The following is a 22,651-nucleotide window of genomic DNA, read 5'->3' as shown; positions in this document are numbered from 1 at the left end:
GGGGCGCGCCGCTGCCGGCCTATCGCCTTGCTCATCCTTCCCTGTCCCGCTTGAGGGAGAGAAGTGATGCCATGGCACCGCCCATACCCGTCCCCCCCAACATCACTCCATCATTTCCAAAGTTGCCTGCCAACGCAGCGAAAGGACATCTAAATATACATCACAATTCAGCCAGGCACATCTCCCTTAAAGAGAGTGGGAGGTGGAAAAGGACTGTTCATCTTCCCTTGTGATAGGAAGACGTCTTCCACATGATGCCCACAGACAGAGCATGGTGTGGCTGGTGGCGACGCGTCACAGAGAGGGAGTAACCGTCCGCCGTGGCTCGGCCTGATCACAATCACCACGTTAAGGTGAGAAGTCAGTGGCCCTCACTTTGAGTAGAGATGTTTTTTTGTGTTTTTTTTGTTGAGGCCCTATAACGTATCCCCTTGAAATAACACCAGCACTGGCATGCCAGATGTTTGAGGGCTTTGCACAGATTTGACGGCCTATTCGGGGATCATTAAAAGCACAGATTGGCCTGGAAGGGGCAGTTCCACAGACGCTTAGCTAAGCTAAACAGTACATGGGAACACTGGTCTTTTGTTCCAAGGCACTTGTCCCCTAAGCCTGCCATACAGAACATACCCAGCTAATGTATAGCAGTGACACCACCCTTCCTCAGTGCAAACCACAAAAGTTATAATGCTGCCAGGGCCGCCTATGGGATCTCTATGAAGGCAGATATTATGGAACTTTACCTTGAGGAATTTAGGGGGAAATTGCAGAGTTGCAGAGATGGGACAAGACTGTAACTACCAATTGGATATCACGAAATTGGGGAGAAAAAGGGGTCAAAGTAAAAAAAAAATATATATATATATATATATATATAAATAAATAAATTACTGTATCTCTAAAATCTAAGACCAGCATCTACGCCCACCACCTCCTCAGTCCTCTGCAGGCTTTCTATGGGAACTGTATGTGGACACCTGAGCTGTAGAAACTCAACCTCTCCCATTCTCTGGTACCCATTCAGCCTTTATCTAAAACAGAAGTAGCCTAGCCTGCCTGGTCCCAGATCTGTAAGTGCTTTAGTAGAGCCAACTGCTATGGTAGTTGTCTATGCTAAACAGATCTGGGACCAGGCTAGAGGCAGCCTGCCTGTCTTCACATCTCAGCGTGTGCAAGGTAGATAAATATTTTCTTCCAAAAGCTAAAAATCTAATAAGCAGGGGAGCATCCAACAACCTCCCCACAGCTCCACCAAACTCCCCCATACTCCTGCAGGCACAGCTGGGTCAAATCTGTTCCCCCCTTCCCTTCCCACCCTCTCATTCCATCCCTTTCTCCACAATCCCAAGCTCAGCCACAACAAAGCGAGCCAGGCCCTGTCCTAGCCCTGTCCTGAGAAAGCCTCTGGTCCCAGGCCAGCCCTCCAGGCCTTGGTTGTCCCTCCGGATGGAGAGTGACATGGCGTCTATGCGAAGTGAGCGGAGGCCCAGAGACAGAGAGGCCTCCTCCCCAGTCACTCCCTCCCGTCAGCACACATCCCAGCAGGGCTGGGACTGATCACATTAACTCATCCTGGGAGTCGGTAGTGCACTGCACTCAGATTCCCCTTTCTCCTCATTGCTCTGGACGTTCGACCGACAGTAACAAAACAAACACTAATCAGATGATAGGACAAGTTCACTCCCTGGGTTGTCACTCTGGCAGAAAAGGCAGCTCTGCCCAGCTTCATTTCTTCGTCTTTTATTTCCCTAACTGATTGCTTGTTATACTGCATTTCTATTTGCCCCAGTGAGGTATGAAAACACCTGTTACTTTTGGCACGCGGACACTTTAAACTGACAGTGTTACAACTGCTGTGTTTCAAGGTCATATATTGAATATGAGAGGAAGCAGCATGCGTTTCATCATGGCTAATATAGCCATTAGTTGCTAGGATCCCGACAGTTTTCACAGCAGGTATTGCAGGACATGAGCCAGCGCTAGCTAGAGTTTTATGGTCCAGTGGCCTTGGGGTTGTCATTTGGCAAGGCCTGGAATTCATTCACAAGGCAGTGGCCTGCACCTCCTATGATGCCCTGTTATCAAGGAGCTCTTGGATGCTATGAACTCAATCCAATGTGGACCCACCCAGCCAATCAGAGGGGTATGACGCATTGAGATCACGGCTACCATGTTAGCTGGTTCACCAGCTAGGGCTGACAATGATGGGGGAGCTGGGTTGGGGCAGGGGGCTGTGGGCTGAAGGCTTGGTCAGAATATGTTGTAATCCGACTCTAGCTTTCTGAATACCTGAGGCCAGGTTGGTGGCCACAGTCATCTGATTGGAAGAAGACTGAAGGGAAAATCCCATGTGGAGGTACAGGGAGCAGTGTTGAGGTTGCTATAGCTTTGTGCTCTTTCAGGCTACACAGATTGAACTGCTTTACTTTCAAGGCTCGGATGGGTTGCAAGATGTACTGCGGTTTCGCATATCAATACATGTGTCCTTAGTTTCAATGTAGTTTATGTCTGTATTCTCTTGTCTATATCCTGTCTTGAATCATTTAATATCAGCACACTCCATATTCGGTTGGCGGATGATGAACATTTTTCTTTCAAGACGTCTGAAACAGTTGGCAAAGAGTCTGAATAGTCACTCACTCTCCATTACTGAGGTATTTCCTGACACTTGAGCACAGTCACACAGTCTACTTAGCCGAGCACATACTGGTTTCTTTTTGTAATGAACACCACAATACCGATGTCCACAAACATAAACTGTCCGTCCCGTTTTCCTTCGCTCCTGGCTCTTTTACAAGGACCAGTCCAGAAACAAACAGCCTCAAGGAACAAAGGCTTTTTCCATGTCTTTTCCATGTCTTTTTCCATGTCTCTTTACAGAGGGATGGCCTGGTGAGAATGTTACTGCTACTGCTATTGAACCCTCTTGTCTTAATAAGAAAATGATGGTGTTAAATATTTACCAGCCTCAACACAACCCTGAAAATAACTTTAAAATAGGAGAAGTTTCAGTTTTGTGGCATGAGGAAATTAATGAAAGAAGCCTTCAGTTCCCTACTGGTCATGTCTTTGTGATTTAAGGGGGGGGGGGGGGGGGGGCTAACAACCACCAACAGTTTGTGCTGACAGCTGAGAGAACAATGCCAGAAAGCTCTGTGTTTTTCCCCTAACAAACACATTCAAATATACAAAAAAAAAAGGCCTGTTCGCTGTGCGTCAGCTAGGGGGTTCACCCAAGAAATAACACACATGGTTGAAATGCAGTGGAGCACGCATCCCATTCCTCCTCCGTGGATCCCTCTTTCATCACTCTCTCCGTACGGCACTCATGCATGGATCCCCGGTGCGAGGTGTAATGGTGTAGAGCTTCGACGTGACAGCCTGTATGGCTGAACTCCTAAGGCGATAAGGCCATTCTGTCCCGCTTCACTAGTCTCAGATACGTCATGGGGCCCAGTGGTGCAGGTGAAATGGCATGAGCACGGAGAAGCAGCATCGACACAAAGCCTCCAAACGCGCGACGTGTCCTCTGGGTCTTAGCAATGGAGGCATGAAGTCAACAGCCTGTAAACAACACATCTCAGTGATATGTTGAGCGTGATAAGATGGTATTTGGACTGCTTGCTTACTGAAAGGCCAGGACAAAGAGTGGACATGTCTGATCCTGAGCTCTCAGCAGTTTCTGTGCTCTTCGTAAAGCTGGCTAACTGGCCCTCTGCATTCTTGATCATAAAAAAAAAAAAATGCGGGGCTGTTGCTGCCACCATAAGCTTTGTCTTTACTCCTCACACAGAGAGACAGGCACAACCTGCTGGTATTAAACATGAAAGCTGATCTCTAGCAGGGCTGACATAGGGGGGGGAACACCATTACTGAGTGCTCACACACTATCCCGACCATTAAGCTCTGGATTAAGTTGAGACTCGCGGAATCAAGTTCTGTGCTTTACAAATATTTAACAGACCTATCATCAGACAATGATTAGTGTACAATAATTATTCAATTAAACCCTTTTTTCTTCTTCTTCCAACATGGGATATTCTAAGCATAATGGAGTACCTTTTCAAGCAACCCCGTAGCGTGGTTTGTGGGCTAATTATACTCTTTCATACCGGAGATGCCATTTAATGAACAAAGGTGGGTAACGGAACAGCACATATTTAATGGCGAGGAAGGCCAGCGTAATAGTGAATAAGGTCCCAACAGCACCACAACACCACCCTACATCAAACATTTCTGTGGGAAATCCTTTTGGCTGGTCCTCCTGCATGGGGATGACCGCATCTCTCAGCCGTGGTCTAGTTGGACCTGGTCTCCTCTATCCCAGTGACATCTTTCTCCCATTGTTTCCAAAGTGTCCAAAAATAGCTCAGACATTGATAGCATCATCCCCGTGGTGAAAATAGTAACATACTGCAGGGATTATGGCGGGAATGATTGTTTACTGGAAGGCAGGCTGACACTGTTTCATCATAGACCTGTGACACATGGAACGCCCAGCTGAACTGAAGTAAACCTTGGCCATAACTATCAACTAACTTTGCGCATAGAGTGCGTCTCTGTCTGTTGTGGTTGACCTGAGTGGTTTTACTCATTGGTTAAAATGTGATTTAGTGATATATTCCAAGGCAAAATAACAGTTGAAATGTTTGGGTTATTATTAGCCACGATCTCCATTAATTTGACCAGTATCTTAACTCCTCAAATGTAATGGTGAGCTAGCATGACCTTACTGTTACCAATCAACAGTCATTGACAGTCATCATGTGACCCCCGTTGGAGTCCTTCGGAGTGGATCCCAGTGCACACTGGCTGACTCTTAGTAACCCAGTGCTCCACTGAGGGCTGTCCTTACCTGAGAGGGGCTCCCTTGGCTTCACCTCCTCCACCACTTCCTCTTCATGAGATGAGTGGTCGGCCATGGACCCCCTATTCAGCTTGCCCAGGCCCACCATCTTCATGAAGGAGAGCCGTCGGCTGGAAGAGTCGCCCCCCTCGCTCTCTGAGCACAGCTCCCCGTTGGGCAGGCTTTCCTTGCGAAGGCTCTCCCTGCACTTCCCTGCAAATCTGTGCGGAGAAGAGGGGGAGTTAAGGGTTAATTTTTTATTTTATTTAACCTTTATTTATCTTAAGGGGGTTAGGTTATAGGAGACGTGGGCTGAGCTCAACATCCTCTACTAAACCACTCCTCAACAGCTTTCCTCTACACCTCTCGTACCTGAGTAAGCTTCCCTCTACACCTCTCGTACCTGAGTAAGCTTCCCTCTACACCTCTCGTACCTGAGTAAGCTTCCCTCTATACCTCTCGTACCTGAGTAAGCTTCCCTCTACACCTCTCGTACCTGAGTAAGCTTCCCTCTACACCTCTCGTACCTGAGTAAGCTTCCCTCTACACCTCTCGTACCTGAGTAAGCTTACCTCTACACCTCTCGTACCTGAGTAAGCTTTCCTCTACACCTCTCGTACCTGAGTAAGCTTCCCTCTATACCTCTCGTACCTGAGTAAGCTTCCCTCTATACCTCTCGTACCTGAGTAAGCTTCCCTCTGAGCTCCGTCGGCCCTTCTTCTTCTTCTCTGAGGTGGGGGTGCTTGCAACGGACCCCTGAGGGGAAGGGGTGGCAGTGCCCTTACTGCGTCCTGACATGCGGAGCCCCTTGCCCAGCTTGCCCAGAGTCTTTAGTGGGGAGGCGCCTCGGATCCGGTCCAGGGTGCCCTTGAACGAACTCCTCCCTGAGCCGCCACGTCTCTCCTCATTTGCCTCATTCTCATCCTCCTCGTCCTCGAAGGGGTTACGGTCTCGGGGTGTGCCCCCGTCCAGTAGTGAGTGTGCCTGAGCCCATTCCTCATTGTCACTGGGCACCTCAAAGGGGCTCAGCTTCAGGCTCATCTTGCGAAGGATCAGCTCGCCACGAGTGTTCTCCAACTCCCCGTTCACCCTGCTGCCTCCCTTCAGCCGCGCTGGGAGGTTCTTGAGGATGGGCATGCTTCCACTTGGGGGTTCAACTAAGGAACAGAGAGAGAGAGAGAGAGAGATGTAGAATGATTACAGGGGACCTTTTCCAAGAGATGCTTCCATAAAATTTGGCCTGAATGGAACTGATAAATGCAGTGTCACACATCTTTCTTTGTTCATTATACTAGGCTACCTGATAAGATTTCTTCTGACACAGCTAATAAAGACAGTTACTTAAGTAACTCAGATATACAGTTTAAGATAAGTCATCTGTTCACCCAATGTTACTGCTCCACCCTTGTGTCGGGTAACGGGAGAGTTCATATATTGGATGGTTAACAACAATCATTCTCTATAAAGAGTCTATCTGGTAAAACATTAACATGTAACCTTCCGCCTTACCACCCAAACAGGAATCACCATGGAAACTCTAACCCTGCTTCCATTTGGGTGGGAAGGCGGTTATGAATAGATGTGCTACGTTATTATGGTCATGTGGCTAAGATCCCGGATCTGGGGCTATTTTATTAGGTTTCAGATCATTGTTCTACTTGTTTATGCGCTATAGTCTTTGATGCCCTTTGACCCTTTTCAAGAAAACCTATTTGTTCCTCTCTATGGGCTTCCTGCCACACCGAGAGCCCTGTGGTATTTACGGCTGGTGACAAGAGGAAGGGACAACGCTGAATCACTTCCTCTGTGTGTGTGTTCAAAAGCTTTAGGATAATGATGGAGGCCGCTAGTTCCGTGCCCTTATTTGGGGGGAAATGAAAGTGGCATTTGAGAACATTTGAGTGGGAAGTCCTGAATTTATCAATTGAAAATCCTGAGACCTCCTTCGCTCACCAATTTACGATGCTCTCCTACCTACTCCTACCGATACTTGAGACAAACAAAAAAAGGATTGATTTTGTTCTAATCAATGGAAATTCCTTGATGAATTCTGGGTAAAGTAAAAACTAAGTCAAACATGATGAATGATTAGCTTGGATATAACATATTCTAAAACACGTTCCATGTCAGATTTGAAAAAATACTTGATTCATGATGTTTCACAATAACATGAATGGCTTTACACAAATTATTACGGTCAGGGTGTTTTAAATTCCTAAAGAGGACCTATTGTTTTCTGGCTTCCCTAAGTGTTTTAGAATGACAATGCGTCTGGATGCTTTTTCCATGTGGTGGCTAAGCGTTTAAGGTTTCCCTGTGCAATTAGAGAGCCAACCTCCAGGGGAACCACACTGAGAATATTGTGATACCATATAAGAGCGATATACACAGCTGTACTTGTTTAGACCAGGTCGCCAGCTTGGAAAAATACCCACCTGTCTAGGGAGGGGATGTTAACCATGGGGCAAAGGAAACTTCTACGACTGAGACAGACAACTGATGACCGGTTTGTGGAAAGGGATATTATGTAACAGTGAACCATTTAATTTGTCTTTACACAACATGGGCTATATAAGTGATGTGACAGAATAAGCCTGCATATGACTCTGGTTATAAATGTGTTATTACACACCCTTACTAATGAAGTTATATTTTACCCATTTGGTTCAAGGTCATGACATGCAGAAAATGCATATGAGCAAACATCAGGAAGCAAGCCCAACTAGTGGCATGACAACAAGGAAACTAAAAAGATACGGAATAGTTCTGCAAAGCAAATGATAGGCCTATCTTTGACTTCTGGTAGAAAACACAAAGTCTCATGAACAATGGCTTGCTAAATGCACAGATATTCACGGAGGGACGTCAACAGGAAGCATGATGTTGACAAACCGAGTTATGTGAGCATGTGGCACTGGCGACAGTTGGTGACACTAGTAACACAGATGTCTGATAAGCTTTTTTTGAGAGTGGATGTAACAAGTGGTCCCGTGGACAGCCCTCCTTGTTATCCATCCCGCTCTCCCACACCTCCTCATCTATTTAGCTACTAAAGCCACACTGTAATTCCTGCTCTAATTATAACCTAATCAGAGGAGCCATTATGAAAGCAGCAGTTAGATCACTGGGGGAGATACGGGGACCACTTTCCCAGACTAACTCTACTTCCTGTCTCGTCCAGGACCAAGTAGCAGACAAAAGGGACAGGTCCCCCTTGGTCCCCTCCCCTCCACCTCTGCAACGGGCCAACGGCACAACTCACCAGCCAGGCCAGGCATTTCTGTTTTGTTTATCACACACTATCGAGGGTCTCATCTCTCTTGACACAGATAAACTTCAAAAGCTTGTACACCATGTCCTTCTGGATTGGCTGGATATGTATGACGCCAATGTGTTGTTTGTTAGCCAAATCAACAAACAACCCTCTTTACTCTCATGTCTTGAATAGGCCGACACTCAGGCTTGACCTCCAGCTATTTAACATTTTAGAGACGGAGAAAAAGGCTTAGAATAAGTTTGAACTGTCGCACTGAACACGATAGTGTGTAATTAAAGACTTCACTGGGTCCAAAGTCCCCTCTCTGAAGACATCTTGTCTCTTCTCTGAAGGTCAGAAGGGAGAGAGCGGGCATCGAGCTACTGCAGAGAGGCCAGGCCTGCCGTCAAGATGTGTCAGATATGAGGGGCTCCTCTCCGTCTCCATCCTGGCCTAAGGCCACTCAACGAAGACAGTGGTTAGAGGAGAGGCCCAATAATGTTGGAAGGGCCCCAAAAACATACAGTTTTGTGTAACTTTCTTTGAGGACAGAAACTGTCCTGAGAGCGAGGGTGTTATGGAGACTGGCGACATGGGAATGTGAATCCAATAAAACATATTAGCAGCATAGGAAATACCTGTACGAGTAAGTATGATTACTTTGGAAAGGCTGTTTTTTTCCCCCTCAATTATTTCCTAATCTACGAGGAAAAATGAAACAACAGGTGATTTCGCCCTTCGGTGTCCTTGATGGGCCAGGTTTCATCTCAATCAAGGCTTCCAATCTCAGTGTTGGCTTTGAACAATGAGCTCTAATACCTTATCTGTCATCAGGATCATATTAAGGGATGAAGCAAAACAGCTCACTATCACATCAGCATTGCTCAGTAGTTGCAACAGCTAACACAACACTATAAGACTTCGGCAAAGATTGTGTTTTTTCCATGACAGGTCCCTTATTTCAACATATTTAGGACAGTAAATTGTTAACCGTTCTCTGGTAGACCCATGTCTAAATCCACAGTGCTGGCTGTGAGCAGATCTAAAAGAGGGGGGGGGGGGGGGGGGGGGGTCAAAGAAGTGGACTTTCTGGATTTTCTTCTGCAGGAAGAAAATATGTCACAGTCAGCTCATTTCGAGTTAAAATTCTCCCGAGAGTGCAGAGGAATACATCATGAATCTCTTGAAAATGCTTGAGTTCATAAAGAGAGTCAAGCTCAGCGTTCAGCATTAGAGACTTTTCTGATCAATAGTTATTCTACAAAGGTTGTTATTTATGAACTAATCAGATTAGTCTCTAATGCAGAACCCTGAGCTTGACTCTTTATAAACTCAATAAACTCAATAATTTCAAGAGATTCAGGAATCTCAAACTAGCTACAGATTGTAACACCAGATAATGTGATTTAACATTTGTTGGGGTTAAATTGTATAGTTTTACAAACTGTAGTTTGTCATAGTCTACTGCCACCAAAATATAACACAAAAACTGAAAATCGGAGATGATCTCTGCAAATATCTTTAAATTAAAATATAGCACTTTATGTTTCATCATACACAACACTGAAAAATAATGAATACAATTACAACGTGTAAATGTATCACATTTCCCTAGACACTACTGTTTGTAGGTTTATGCCATTTGTCAATGTCATCAGTGTCAGTCCATTAGTGACCAAATCATAATGAATATCCAATAACAGTCAGAGAAACACACAACAGATCAATCTACTTACATGATTCATGATTGCTCGCTTATTAAAAACATGCACCAAAAATACAACTAAAAGTGAAATCCAAGAACTAGTCACAAACCAAGATAACGTTGTCTCGTCAGGTGAGAGACTGCTGCGCTCAGTGCGCTGCTGAAAGTCCCGTAAAGCGTCCTCCCTTTATTTTCTGTGGGCTGGCTTCTGGACGAGGAGCCTATCGCCGTGACGCGGAGCAGCAACCCATGCATCGCGCAAAGGCATTGACAGCTGTGCGACTGAGGTCTCTAGAGTTGCTGTCAGAATCAAGTTAATAAGTTCTCTCTTACAGACGTGTAATGCCACGCTGTCTTGTCCGCACGTTTCCAGTAAAACAGCATACTTCTGCTAAATGGAAGGGAAAAAAACCAGACGGGATTCCCCTGGAATTTCCAGTCAGGTTTACAGTGCTACGGTAGGCTACCTCACCTGTTACATTATGACCCTGGATCAGCCAATGGCTTGAGCTTCTGGCAGTCATCCTGACTGATGATTTATTAGGAATGTAGACAGTTTAAACACAAAACATCGCATTATTGTGTTATTCGAGCCTACCTTTGTCCGTTCTGTGAGAGTGACACCCTCTGCAGTCTACATAAATAGGATGCTATCATTAATGAGCACTGATGGCAATATTCCATGATGGAATATTGTGGGGTAGGTGGTGCTATAGAGTTAAAATTGAATCCTAACAGGCTCCCTACACATATTTTGCCAAAAGAAAATGTCCATTAAGATTGAACTCAAAAGTCCACCTTGTGCCTTGTGAACGAAGGGAGCACATCCCTCAAAAGGTCAATGTCCTGTCTCTGCCCTTCTCTCTGCCCTTCTCTCTGCCCTTCTCTCTGGCCTGTAAGTTGTCCAGAGCAAACCGGCCTCAGCACGCGCGCTGAAAGGAAGTCACTCAAATACATATCAGTTCACTCTCAAAAAAAGACAATAGGAGTTGTGTACGAGTGCGTCACGGCGGGGTACATTTCATTTTTGACAGCCAATAAGGACACCATTGTTTGGAGCCGTGTTGGACGAAGCACCCCAGACTACACAAACTCCCGTTTTCTTCTCAATTCCTCTCAATTCTGGCGCTCAGTAAAAACATTGAGAAATCCGTTTGAGCCTGGGAGGCTGAGAGTACAGTAAACAATTGGGAAAAGCTTAGCCGCGGATGTATTGATGCATAAACAAAGGATGGTCCCGAGAGTGCCCTTTCAGCCTGGCTGACCTCAAAAACCATCTTAAAAAGTTCTACAAGGTTAAGTCATGGGGACAAGTGAAAGAGTCTAATACACATTAATTATAAATATTTACGCTCCATAGTCGGTGGACACTTTAGAATAGCAATGGTTTCTCGTGTGTTTTTTTTTTTTTTTTTTTTGCACAGCACTCACACAGCACGCACAGCACTCACAACAAGCATCAAGCTTTTAGTGATTTTGACTTTGAAAATGGATGGTGATACTGATTAACCTGGGCTGCCGCTGGACACAGACTCTGAACCGGAAGAGCGAGTGGCCACCACCAGTCACCTTGGCTAACGCAGTTGGCCTGCAGTTCTTTAAGGGCAGTTGAGTACTCAGTTACCCCACCTCGCATAGTGCTAAGTCATGCTGGAATGCCAAAACTTATTTGTCAGAGACAACGAGTTGCATGAAGACACAGTACACCAGGGGTGTCAAACTTATTCAATGAAGCCATACACAACCAGGTGAGGGGAGTTCCTTACTAATTAGTGACCTTGATTCTTCAATCAGGTACAAGGGAGGAGCGGAAAAACCTGCAGCCACTCAGACCTCAGTGGAATGAGTTTGACACCTGTGCATTCGAGCAGGGATTTACCCTCGCTGAGATCATTTGAGAATGATTTGCAATCCATCACTAAATGGATACACACCATATACGGCAGGTAGCCTAGCAGTTAAGCGTGTTGGGCTAGTAACCGAAAGATTGCTGGTTCGAATCTCAGAGTTAACTAGGTGAAAAGTCTGCCGATGTGCCCTTGAGCAAGGCACTTAATCCTAATTGCTTAGGTAAGTCGCTCTGGGTAAGAGTGCCTGCTAACTGACTAAAATGTCAAGGTAATACAGTTCTGAATAGCCTCCCCTGGCCAGAATCAGGGTGCTCTGTATGCTCCAGTGTCTGGGAGTAGAGACCAAGTACTGCATGGATATGAGAGTTGGAATTAACTTTGCCACCTTTCAGCATCCCGTTGAGTGAGTCCTCCAATGTCCTGTCCCAAACAAATGAATTACAGAGCAGTGATTGGATCTGTCTGAGTGGAAACACTTTGAGCACACCACTAGTTGGGTCTGTTCCTGTTGATTGGCATGTGGGTGATGAGAGGGACAGGAAACACAGCCACTGGCAGCACATCTAAGGCATGCTGTGAATACAGAGTGGCTATTTGTGTGCCTTGGCTTCTATAAAGAGGAGCCACGCAATTGGAGTGTATTTCAGGCTTTAGGGAACAGGAAATAGCGCTGCATAAGATTGCCTTCTTCATTGTCAAGTACAACATTTTCTCTCTGTCTCTCTATCCTTTTCCCCAAGCTGTCACTACAGTTCATCTTGGCAGTGTTTCGGCGGTTTCGTAACGGCCCCCAAGTGTTATTTTGGTTTTAGACAGTGAGTTATCTTTAGGTCATCTTCATGACTGTGGAATGGATTCCATATCTCTATCATCTCAGCGTCTTTCACTCTAGGATTGAAAAGATAGGCAAAAGAATGAGGGTAGTTCTAGTAGCTCAATATTTCTTGAGGTAGAGGCTCTGCCACTGAGGTTCTGGAATTCCTGAACGAACAAGATTGTATGCTATTAGAAAAGGGTTCTGTCTTCTGCGATAACGTTTGTATTCTCAACCCATGCATATTGTGCAGTGGCATCTGCATTCACATGGGCAGGTGACATTTTTCTTCAGGATAAGCTAAAAGATACTAAAAACAAATCTTCATAGACCACTCTGTCCACACAACCCCTCTCTGTGTGTGTTTCTCCAAAACCACAGACCGCTGGTACGGCCCTGGAACCACTGCCAAACCACTCCAGGCTGGATGACACTAGGCGCAGACGTCAGTTCAATGTCTAGTTTTGATTTACATTTTTGTGAAGTTGTCAACTAACATGAATTTCATGTGAATTCAACAAAAATATTCACTGTGCCACCCTCTCTGGCCAATCAGGACATTTTCCTTGTTTGTCGTCATGGTTATGTAACCTTCCACAATGTAGCACCTGTGTGTGGGAACAGCGGGGGGCGCTCCAATCATAGCCTGCCTGCATCCTGCACTGATCGCCCCACACAGGCCACGGGAAGCCCCCTCGGAGCACCTCTACCAACCCACACTGAGTGAAGGGCCCCTATTGAATGCCCTCTCGGTTCATCAGTCTCAGTGCATCAATCTGTCTCCTGTCCCACTCAAACAAACGCAGCCAAACAGCACATGAGGAATTACGGTTATCCTTTATTCGCGCTGACTGCAGTAGGTAGCATCCGGGTGCCTTCACGATTCACCCATCTGGGGAGCGGATAGACGTCAAACTCGTTCCCTGACCTGAAGAGGTTCAGAGCGTTCTAATTCAATGCTAATTCAGGTGGACGGCAGAGGGATGCAGCTAGCTCATCACTCAGCAGGCGAGTCAATTGTAATGTAGACTGTAGGAAAAAGAGGATACAAAAAGGATCCCACAGAACCATTTTGGTTCTCAAAGGGTGTGCTGTAATGGCTTGGTGACAAATGTAATTATGTACAGTATACTCCCACACATCCCATGTTTCTCTCTCGGTCTCTGTCTCTGTCTCTCTCTGCCTCAGCTTTTCCTTCCTGAGTTAAACTCTTTTGCAATCATGGCATTGGTACCACTGACCTTGGCAACATGACCACGATGTCCTCAGTTTGGCAGGCAGTTCTGTCCCTGATGTTGAGAATGAAGTTGCTCTTTTTTTTTTGTCAAGTTTCGTATTGCTTGCGGTTGTTTACTGGATATATGACACTGTAAAAATAGAACGTCCCAAAACGCTATGATTGTGTAATGAAACCATGAAAAGTAGTGCACCTAAGCTGATATCTGGTGATTGGAGGGTGTTTGAATGTAAACCCAATGGAAGTGTTCTGACACACTGAATGGGTTTTTAAAAATGAATAGAAGCACTCTGAAACAGCCAAAGTGGTTCTTCAATCTGAATATTGGCGTTTTTAAGAGTGTTGTGAAAACCCTTTTTTGTTGTTTCCGTGCTATTTGAATTTTACACACTCAACCACACAGTAAAATATTATTCAGAGGCGAATGTTATTTTACCTAAACAACTAAGAATAAATCCAACTTAACCTGTTGCTCAAAATGTAAGTGTATTTTATGAGGATAACCAAAGATAGAGAAAATGGAGCTATTGAACTCATTGGAAGTCTCTGGTTTAATCTCCTTGCACTTCCTATCTTGCAACGTGGCTCTGTTTTTAGAGGATTGTGGGTAATATTTTTTTTGACATTATCATATACACAATGTTGCATGCATGTTTGAAAAAATAAATATGTGTTTCTTTATTAGTATTAATAAGCAGCTTGTTGTGCCATGAGGTGTAATGAATCACGATGAATGGATATCAGAACTGTCAGGAAAGTTGACTTTCAATAATGAGAGAACCCATTCCCACATTTCCAACTTCAAATGGTGGTGGCAAATACAGTATCCTGCAATACTCGCTGTAAAAACTCTAGCCAGTGCTAGTGGTTTGAATACTGTACTTGACAACGCCTAATGGCAAATTATCAAATATATAAAACAATATTAAACATGAAGACATTTCATATAAAAGTATCCAATTCTGCAATATACAGGATTCAAAACATCATCGGGATTATGGGTTTAAAAACTCCATCAAAGTTAAGGTTTCATCTCCTTCAAGTTGGTGGCAACTCAGTTGTCACTAGTTTTGTTGTTGCAAAGCACACCTTTTTTAACAGTGTACTTATCCACTTAACACACTTTATAGCCTGAAAACATTGTACTATCTCTCATAAGGTACTGTGACTGCTATGACTACTATAGTATGTTATATCACACCATGTAGCATCATTAAGGCCAGACAGAAACTCTTTACGTTATGCGTTTTGAAGTACAGGCCAGATCGTTCAACATTGAAATCCCTAGTGGGAACAGGTCTTGTTCCTTTGAACTGTCCAAACTTGAATTGCCTAGGTGTACCTGTGCCCACAGTTGTATATAGGAGTGAATAATGGGGGCCCTGGTTACATAGCGCCTCACTGTAAGACATCTCACAAGAAGGCTTATACTGGCCACTTGAAAAAGAGCCTCTGAGTCTCAATGGGCTTTTCCTGGTTAAATAAAGGTTAAATAAATACAAAAATAGGACTGAAGGATTATATTAAGCTACTGTTCATATGATTCATCTTTAGACTTTGTCATTGTTGCTCTAATGTTTCTAGAAAAAGTGACTTTGAATTTCCCGTGACCGTGCATGCGTCACAAACACGCAGGAACAAACAGTGCAGACAACAACAGAGATTCCCTGACGGACTCTCAGATAATCATCAATGAATCATCAGACGGCTGCTCCCTCAACACTGGACATGTGGTCAGCGGGTCAGTGTAGTTGAAATGCACTACACCGCAACGAACAAGGCATTCCTACCATTGAAACATTGGTTAAAACGGCACCAACGTTACAGCTTCACCCACGGAATTCAGTTGCGTTGTTTTGCGTAGCCAATGTACTCTTCACTTTTCACCCGGAGAAAACATGATCAAAACATCCAACAGATGAACAGCTGTGGCTAGTCCACTATGTGGGATGTTTCTAGAAGGACTCAAAATTAAGCAAATCTGCTCTTTGTGTATATTCATGTAGTTATCTATGCATGGCTTTTCCTGATCCACAAGGCTTTGGAGCCCTGTATGTATTTATTATACAGTGCTGTGATACATGCTAACAAAATACTGATCTTGGAGGAAGCTATATTTAAATGATGTTATTCCATAGTCTATAGTACAGACACAACAACAGATGCATCAACATACCATACAGACTATACATGAAACAGCAGTGACATACTGAATGACTCTAAAGAAAAAAAAGAAAGCATCCACTGAATACCGCCGCTCACTGGTCTCTCATTGGTCTCCGCTCTGACCAATACGGAGCCCTGCTCTCTATGAGTGGGTGAGGACACTTGCCTCCGAGGAGAGCTCTGACTGGAGCCCAGCCGGACCAGGGGCACCTGGACAACATGAAACTGAGATGAAAAGTGTAATATGGCATCACCCGGGGGCCCAGAGTCCAGCTCTTACCTTGTTATGCTGTTAAGAAGAGGATCCCTGTGGTTCTCACAGCAGTGGCATCCCTGGGCCACACGGACAAGGTAACTGGTCGAAGTGGGTGTGTGAGCTGCTGTGTCCTCGTAGGTCCGACAGCTCAGAAGCAATGCCTGCTCCTCTGTTCCAGAGGCTCGTCTGGACTCCAGGGCTGGCGTTGGCCATTTCCTGGCTATAGCGCAAGATGCTTTTTCCTGAGGAAGTGGGCCATCCCATTTTGCCCCCCCACCCCCACCCCACACACACACCGCTTCCCCCTCCATAGCGAGCTACAGGCCCCTCAGGGAGAGAGGCTGATTATACTAATTGCCGTTTGGTTATTGTGGCTAGACTTTCATTTAGTATATTCATTTGTTTGTTTGTTTTAGACCCATATGCATGTTGAAACACCCCTTTCATAGAGCTGATCTATTTTCAGTCAATAACCTTAGGCCACCCCCTAAGCCCTATCCGCTAAACATCAGGATGGAAGCGAGCCCACATGGAGCTGAAACGGATCTGTTTTGGAGTATTCTCCCGTTACCGCGTCGTCTTGCACTTTGTTTATGAACGTATTCTGCAATGAACACACCTACACACGGATGTGGTCATCGAGTTCATGTGTAAAAGCTCTTTGTTTGAGGCCCATGTTTGTTTATGTGCTTTGAGCATCTGTGCGACTTTGGGATGTATTGATGCTGTGGAACAATGCACTTGGAGTTCTAACCCTTTACTGTATACTGTTTGTCCAGCCTACATAACAGCCTCAGTCTGTAGGAGCATGAACCGTCAACCAATAACTCATTGATCCTTGGTTCATGATACAGTTGAAGTCGGAAGTTCCACAATTCCTGACATTTAATCCTAGTAAAAAAAATCCCTGTCTTGGGTCAGTTAGGATCACCACTTTATTTTAATAATGTGAAATGTCAGAATAATAGTAGAGAGAATGATTTATTTCAGCTTTTATTTCTTTCATCACATTCCCAGTGGGCCAGAGGTTTACATACACTCAATTAGTGTGTCACGACTTCTGCCGAAGTCGTTGCCTCTCCTTGTTCGGGCGGTGCTCGGCGGTCGACGTCACCGGTCTTCTAGCCATCATTGATCCATTTTTCATTTTCCATTGGTTTTGTCTTGTCTTCCCACACACCTGTTTTCAATCCAATTCATTACCTGTTGTGTATTTAACCCTCTGTTTCCCCTCATGTCTTTGTCAGAGATTGTTTATTGTCAGTGTTGTGTTTGTTGTATAGGTGCGTGACGGGTCCTCGTCATGTTTGTTTATATCTGTTCTTATTAGTGTTATGGAGCATGTTACGTGGACATTCATTAAAAGACTCCATTTTACACTCCGTTTGACTCCTGCGCCTGACTTCCCTGCCACCTATACACAGGACTCTGACATAGTATTTGGTAGCACTGCCTATAAATTGTTTAACTTCGGTCAAACGTTTCGGGCAGCCTTTCACAAGCTCCACAATAAGTTGGGTGAATTTTTTGGCTTTGTAGCTTTTTTTTTAGTTCTGCCCACAACTTTTCTATAGTATTGAGATCAGGACTTTGTGATGGCCACTCGAATACCTTGACTTTGTTGTCCTTAAGCCATTTTGCCACAAATTTGGAAGTATGCTTGGGGTCATTGTCCATTTGGAAGACTCATTTGTGACCAAACTTTACCTTCCTGACTGATGTCTTGAGATGTTGCTTCAATATATCCACATAATTTTCCTGCCTCATGATGCCATCTATTTTGTGAAGTGTACCAGTCCCTCCCGCAGTAAAGCACCCCACAACATGATGCTGCCACCCCCGTGCTTCACAGTTTGGATGGTGTTCTTCGGCTTGCAAGCACCCCCTTTTTTTCCTCCAAACATAACCATGGTCATTATGGCCAAACGGTTCTGTTTTTGTTTAATCAGACCAGAGGACATTTCTCCAAAAAGTACAATCTTTGTCCCCACGTGCAGTTTCAAACCGTAGTCTGGCTTTTTTATGGCGGTTTTGGAGCAGTGGCTTCTTCCTTGCTGAGCGGCCTTTCAGGTTATGTCGATATAGTACTCGTTTTACTGTGGATATAGATACTTTTGTACCTGTTTCCTACAGCATCTTCACAAGGTCATTTGCTGTTGTTCTGGGATTGATTTGCACTTTTCGCACCAAAGTACGTTCATCTCTAGGAGACAGAACGTGTCTCCTTCCTGAGCAGTGTGACGCCTGGGTGGTCCCATGGTGTTTATACATACGTACTATTTTTGTACAGATGAACGTGGTACCTTCAGGGGTCTGGAAATTTCTCCCAAGGATGAACCAGACTTGTGGAGGTCTACAATTTTTTTCTGAGGTCTTGACTGATTTCTTTTGATTTTCCCATGATGTCAAGCAAAGAGACACTGAGTTTGAAGGTAGACCTTGAAATACATCCACAGGTACAACTCCAATTGACTCAAATTATGTCATTTTAGCCTATCAGAAGCTTCTAAAGCCATGACATCATTTTCTGGAATTTCCCAAGCTGTTTAAAGGCACAGTCAACTTTGTTGTAAACTTCTGACCCACTGGAATTGTGATACAGTGAGTTATAAGTGAAATAATCTGTCTGTAAACTATTGTTGGAAAAATTACTTGTCATGCACAAAGTAGATGTCCTAACCGACTTGCCAAAACTATAGTTTGTTAACAAGAAAAAAACGAGTTTTAATGACTCCAACATAAGTGTATGTAAACTTCCGACTTCAACTGTACAATGGTTTATCAGTTGTTCCACCAATTGGGTGCCTTTTGAGTAGTCACCTATTGTTAACATTCTGTCATAAAGAGCACAGACAAAATGTGTTTCCCCATTTCAAGAGGTAAAAAATGTTTAAAAAATGACTATATTAAGTGCCTATTAAGTAACAAGATTGATTATTTAATCTTAAAACAGATGTAAATTCCCTTGTGATGGGGGGAATGGAAGTTTGTTGTGTGCAACAGGACTGACATGTTATGTTACATTTATAGCCTGTCTAACTATGAGTAACAGGGCTGACATATTATGTTACATTTATAGCCTGTCTAACTATGGGTAACAGGGCTGACATGTTATGTTACATTTATAGCCTGTCTAACTATAGGTAACAGGGCTGACATGTTATGTTACATTTATAGCCTGTCTAACTATGGGTAACAGGGCTGACATATTATGTTACATTTATAGCCTGTCTAACTATGGGTAACAGGGCTGACATGTTATGTTACATTTATAGCCTGTCTAACTATGGGTAACAGGGCTGACATGTTATGTTACGTTTATAGCCTGTCTAACTATGGGTAACAGGGCTGACATGTTATGTTACTTTTATAGCCTGTCTAACTATGGGTAACAGGGCTGACATGTTATGTTACATTTATAGCCTGTCTAACTATGGGCAACAGGACTGACATGTTATGTTACATTTATACCCTGCCTAACTATGGGTAACAGGGCTGACATGTTATGTTACATTTATAGCCTGTCTAACTATGGGTAACAGGGCTGACATGTTATGTTACATTTATAGCCTGTCTAACTATGGGTAACAGGGCTGACATGTTATGTTACGTTTATAGCCTGTCTAACTATGGGTAACAGGGCTGACATGTTATGTTACATTTATAGCCTGTCTAACTATGGGTAACAGGGCTGACATGTTATGTTACATTTATAGCCTGTCTAACTATAGGTAACAGGGCTGACATGTTATGTTACATTTATAGCCTGCCTAACTATGGGTAACAGGGCTGACATGTTATGTTACATTTATAGCCTGTCTAACTATGGGTAACAGGGCTGACATGTTATGTTACATTTATAGCCTGCCTAACTATGGGCAACAGGACTGACATGTTATGTTACATTTATAGCCTGCCTAACTATGGGTAACAGGGCTGACATGTTATGTTACATTTATAGCCTGTCTAACTATGGGTAACAGGGCTGACATGTTATGTTACATTTATAGCCTGTCTAACTGTGGGTAACAGGACTGACATGTTATGTTACATTTATACCCTGTCTAACTATGGGTAACAGGGCTGACATATTATGTTACATTTATAGCCTGTCTAACTATGCGTAACAGGGCTGACATGTTATGTTACATTTATAGCCTGCCTAACTGTGGGTAACAGGGCTGACATGTTATGTTACGTTTATAGCCTGTCTAACTATGGGCAACAGGACTGACATGTTATGTTACATTTATAGCCTGTCTAACTATGGGTAACAGGGCTGACATGTTATGTTACATTTATAGCCTGTCTAACTATGGGTAACAGGGCTGACATGTTATGTTACATTTATAGCCTGTCTAACTATGGGTAACAGGGCTGACATGTTATGTTACATTTATAGCCTGTCTAACTATAGGTAACAGGGCTGACATATTATGTTACATTTATACCCTGCCTAACTATGGGTAACAGGGCTGACATGTTATGTTACATTTATAGCCTGTCTAACTATGGGTAACAGGGCTGACATGTTATGTTACATTTATAGCCTGCCTAACTGTGGGTAACAGGGCTGACATATTATGTTACATTTATAGCCTGCCTAACTGTGGGTAACAGGGCTGACATGTTATGTTACGTTTATAGCCTGTCTAACTATGGGTAACAGGGCTGACATGTTATGTTACATTTATAGCCTGTCTAACTATGGGTAACAGGGCTGACATGTTATGTTACATTTATAGCCTGCCTAACTGTGGGTAACAGGGCTGACATATTATGTTACATTTATAGCCTGCCTAACTGTGGGTAACAGGGCTGACATATTATGTTACATTTATAGCCTGCCTAACTATGGGTAACAGGGCTGACATGTTATGTTACATTTATAGCCTGCCTAACTGTGGGTAACAGGGCTGACATATTATGTTACATTTATAGCCTGCCTAACTGTGGGTAACAGGGCTGACATATTATGTTACATTTATAGCCTGCCTAACTGTGGGTAACAGGGCTGACATGTTATGTTACATTTATAGCCTGTCTAACTATAGGTAACAGGGCTGACATGTTATGTTACATTTATAGCCTGTCTAACTATGGGTAACAGGGCTGACATGATATGTTACATTTATAGCCTGTCTAACTATGCGTAACAGGGCTGACATGTTATGTTCGACCCGCTCATTTCCCCACCACAAAACACCAGAAAATGGCCAAAAAGAGTAGAACCAGCTCACCTGTTTTTACACTATGGTTTGACTATTAGATATCCAATGTTTATTTTGAAAAGATATTTGAAAAAGAATAGTTTCACTACATTAAAATGAGAGTTCAGTTCACCTAACAGGGTTGACTTTAAAATTAGAGTTCAGTTCACCTAACAGGGTTGACTTTAAAATGAGGGACAGTCATAAATGAATCGCTAATCACATTAAATAAATAAGAATTTTCAGAATTGACTTTGTCAAAGCACCAAAATAACTAGGGTTTTACAAGGATGGTGAAAACATAAGAGAAATGTGGGGATTAAGCGGGTTCCTAGAAGTCACAGAGGGTGTCAAAATGCTGAATTTTGGCACTTTAGTTAGTCTTTATTCGTATTTAAAATCAGATGTATTGAATTATCTATGTGGTCTATATTAAAGGGCACATTTATTCATATAACCGGCTTTTAAAATTCAATATTGCCGCACAATTTCTACTTAAAATAGCAAAGGGATGCAAAAGGCACTCATTTTGTGGAACAACACTTACACCAAACCATCATGGAATGTCAAGGGGGAAAGTACACTTCACAAGTTCATCTGATTCCATGATATGACACATGACGACATTTCTAAATATGCACCTTACAGACCAGAAGTCCTTAATTCCAGGTGGAATTTGTCATGTTTACACGACAAATATAGTCAAAGGTGTGTTGACAGCACACACACACAACACAACTGTGAAGGTGACGAGGAGCCTGGTTGGTCTGTGACTGGTGGATCCGACAAGCTTCAGCAACAAACAGGCATATACATACACAGAGCGTTTTAGAGCAATGCAAAATTCCACCGTAAATTGTGAAATTGAGGCTAACGACGGTAGCATGATAAAAGGAGGTGTAGCATGATGTACTACAGTACCCATAATGCTCTCTAAGCATATCTGGTTTCATCTTACTAAAGACATTGCTGACGCTGACTCGATGGTGTCCCGTCTCCTCGTTAATACAATGAGAAAGGAACCGTTGACTTGTGTTCTCCTGCCATCTACAGGCTATTCCAATGAACCATGTCTGTCAGATTAGATAGTATTGGACTGGATTGAGTAAGAGTTCATACTGTAGGATTGCTGTGATAAAGTTATGGGTGCTTGAAATATCTGACCCGTCTCTGATATTACATGTATCATTGCACTGACACTTCACTTAGCATCATATAGGCTACTATCTGTCACACCCTAGCAATCTATTTACAGTGATGGTAAATGGGTTGACCCCTATGGGATTAAATAAACACCCGGTTTCCAAAAGG

The 22,651-nt window shown here is 43.7% G+C and overlaps 1 protein-coding gene across 4 annotated transcripts in view; it reads right to left on the bottom strand.

The window, feature by feature from the left end:
- Positions 1 to 16,301, bottom strand: part of LOC110503629 (tumor necrosis factor alpha-induced protein 2) — a 33,835-nt gene extending 17,534 nt beyond the window's left edge. Inside the window, exons 1-3 of one of the 4 annotated variants that reach the window (XM_036961519.1) lie at positions 16,155 to 16,301; positions 5,529 to 6,003; positions 4,856 to 5,067 (exon numbers count right to left, since the gene is read on the bottom strand). In XM_036961519.1, the coding sequence (XP_036817414.1) occupies positions 4,856 to 5,067; positions 5,529 to 5,983 (667 nt within the window). In that variant the 5' untranslated portion in view covers positions 5,984 to 6,003; positions 16,155 to 16,301. Of the gene's footprint in view, positions 1 to 4,855; positions 5,068 to 5,528; positions 6,004 to 9,838; positions 10,271 to 16,154 lie in introns of those variants that run through there. The other 3 variants (XM_036961520.1, XM_036961517.1, XM_036961518.1) reach the window with 3 other exon arrangements.
- Positions 16,302 to 22,651: the final 6,350 nt, after the last annotated feature.

The sequence above is a fragment of the Oncorhynchus mykiss genome, chromosome 24 (genome assembly GCF_013265735.2).
Source record: "Oncorhynchus mykiss isolate Arlee chromosome 24, USDA_OmykA_1.1, whole genome shotgun sequence".
Classification (NCBI taxonomy): Eukaryota; Metazoa; Chordata; class Actinopteri; order Salmoniformes; family Salmonidae; genus Oncorhynchus; species Oncorhynchus mykiss.
Note: the sequence above shows the minus strand (reverse complement) of the source record. Positions and strands in the feature narration are given on the sequence as shown.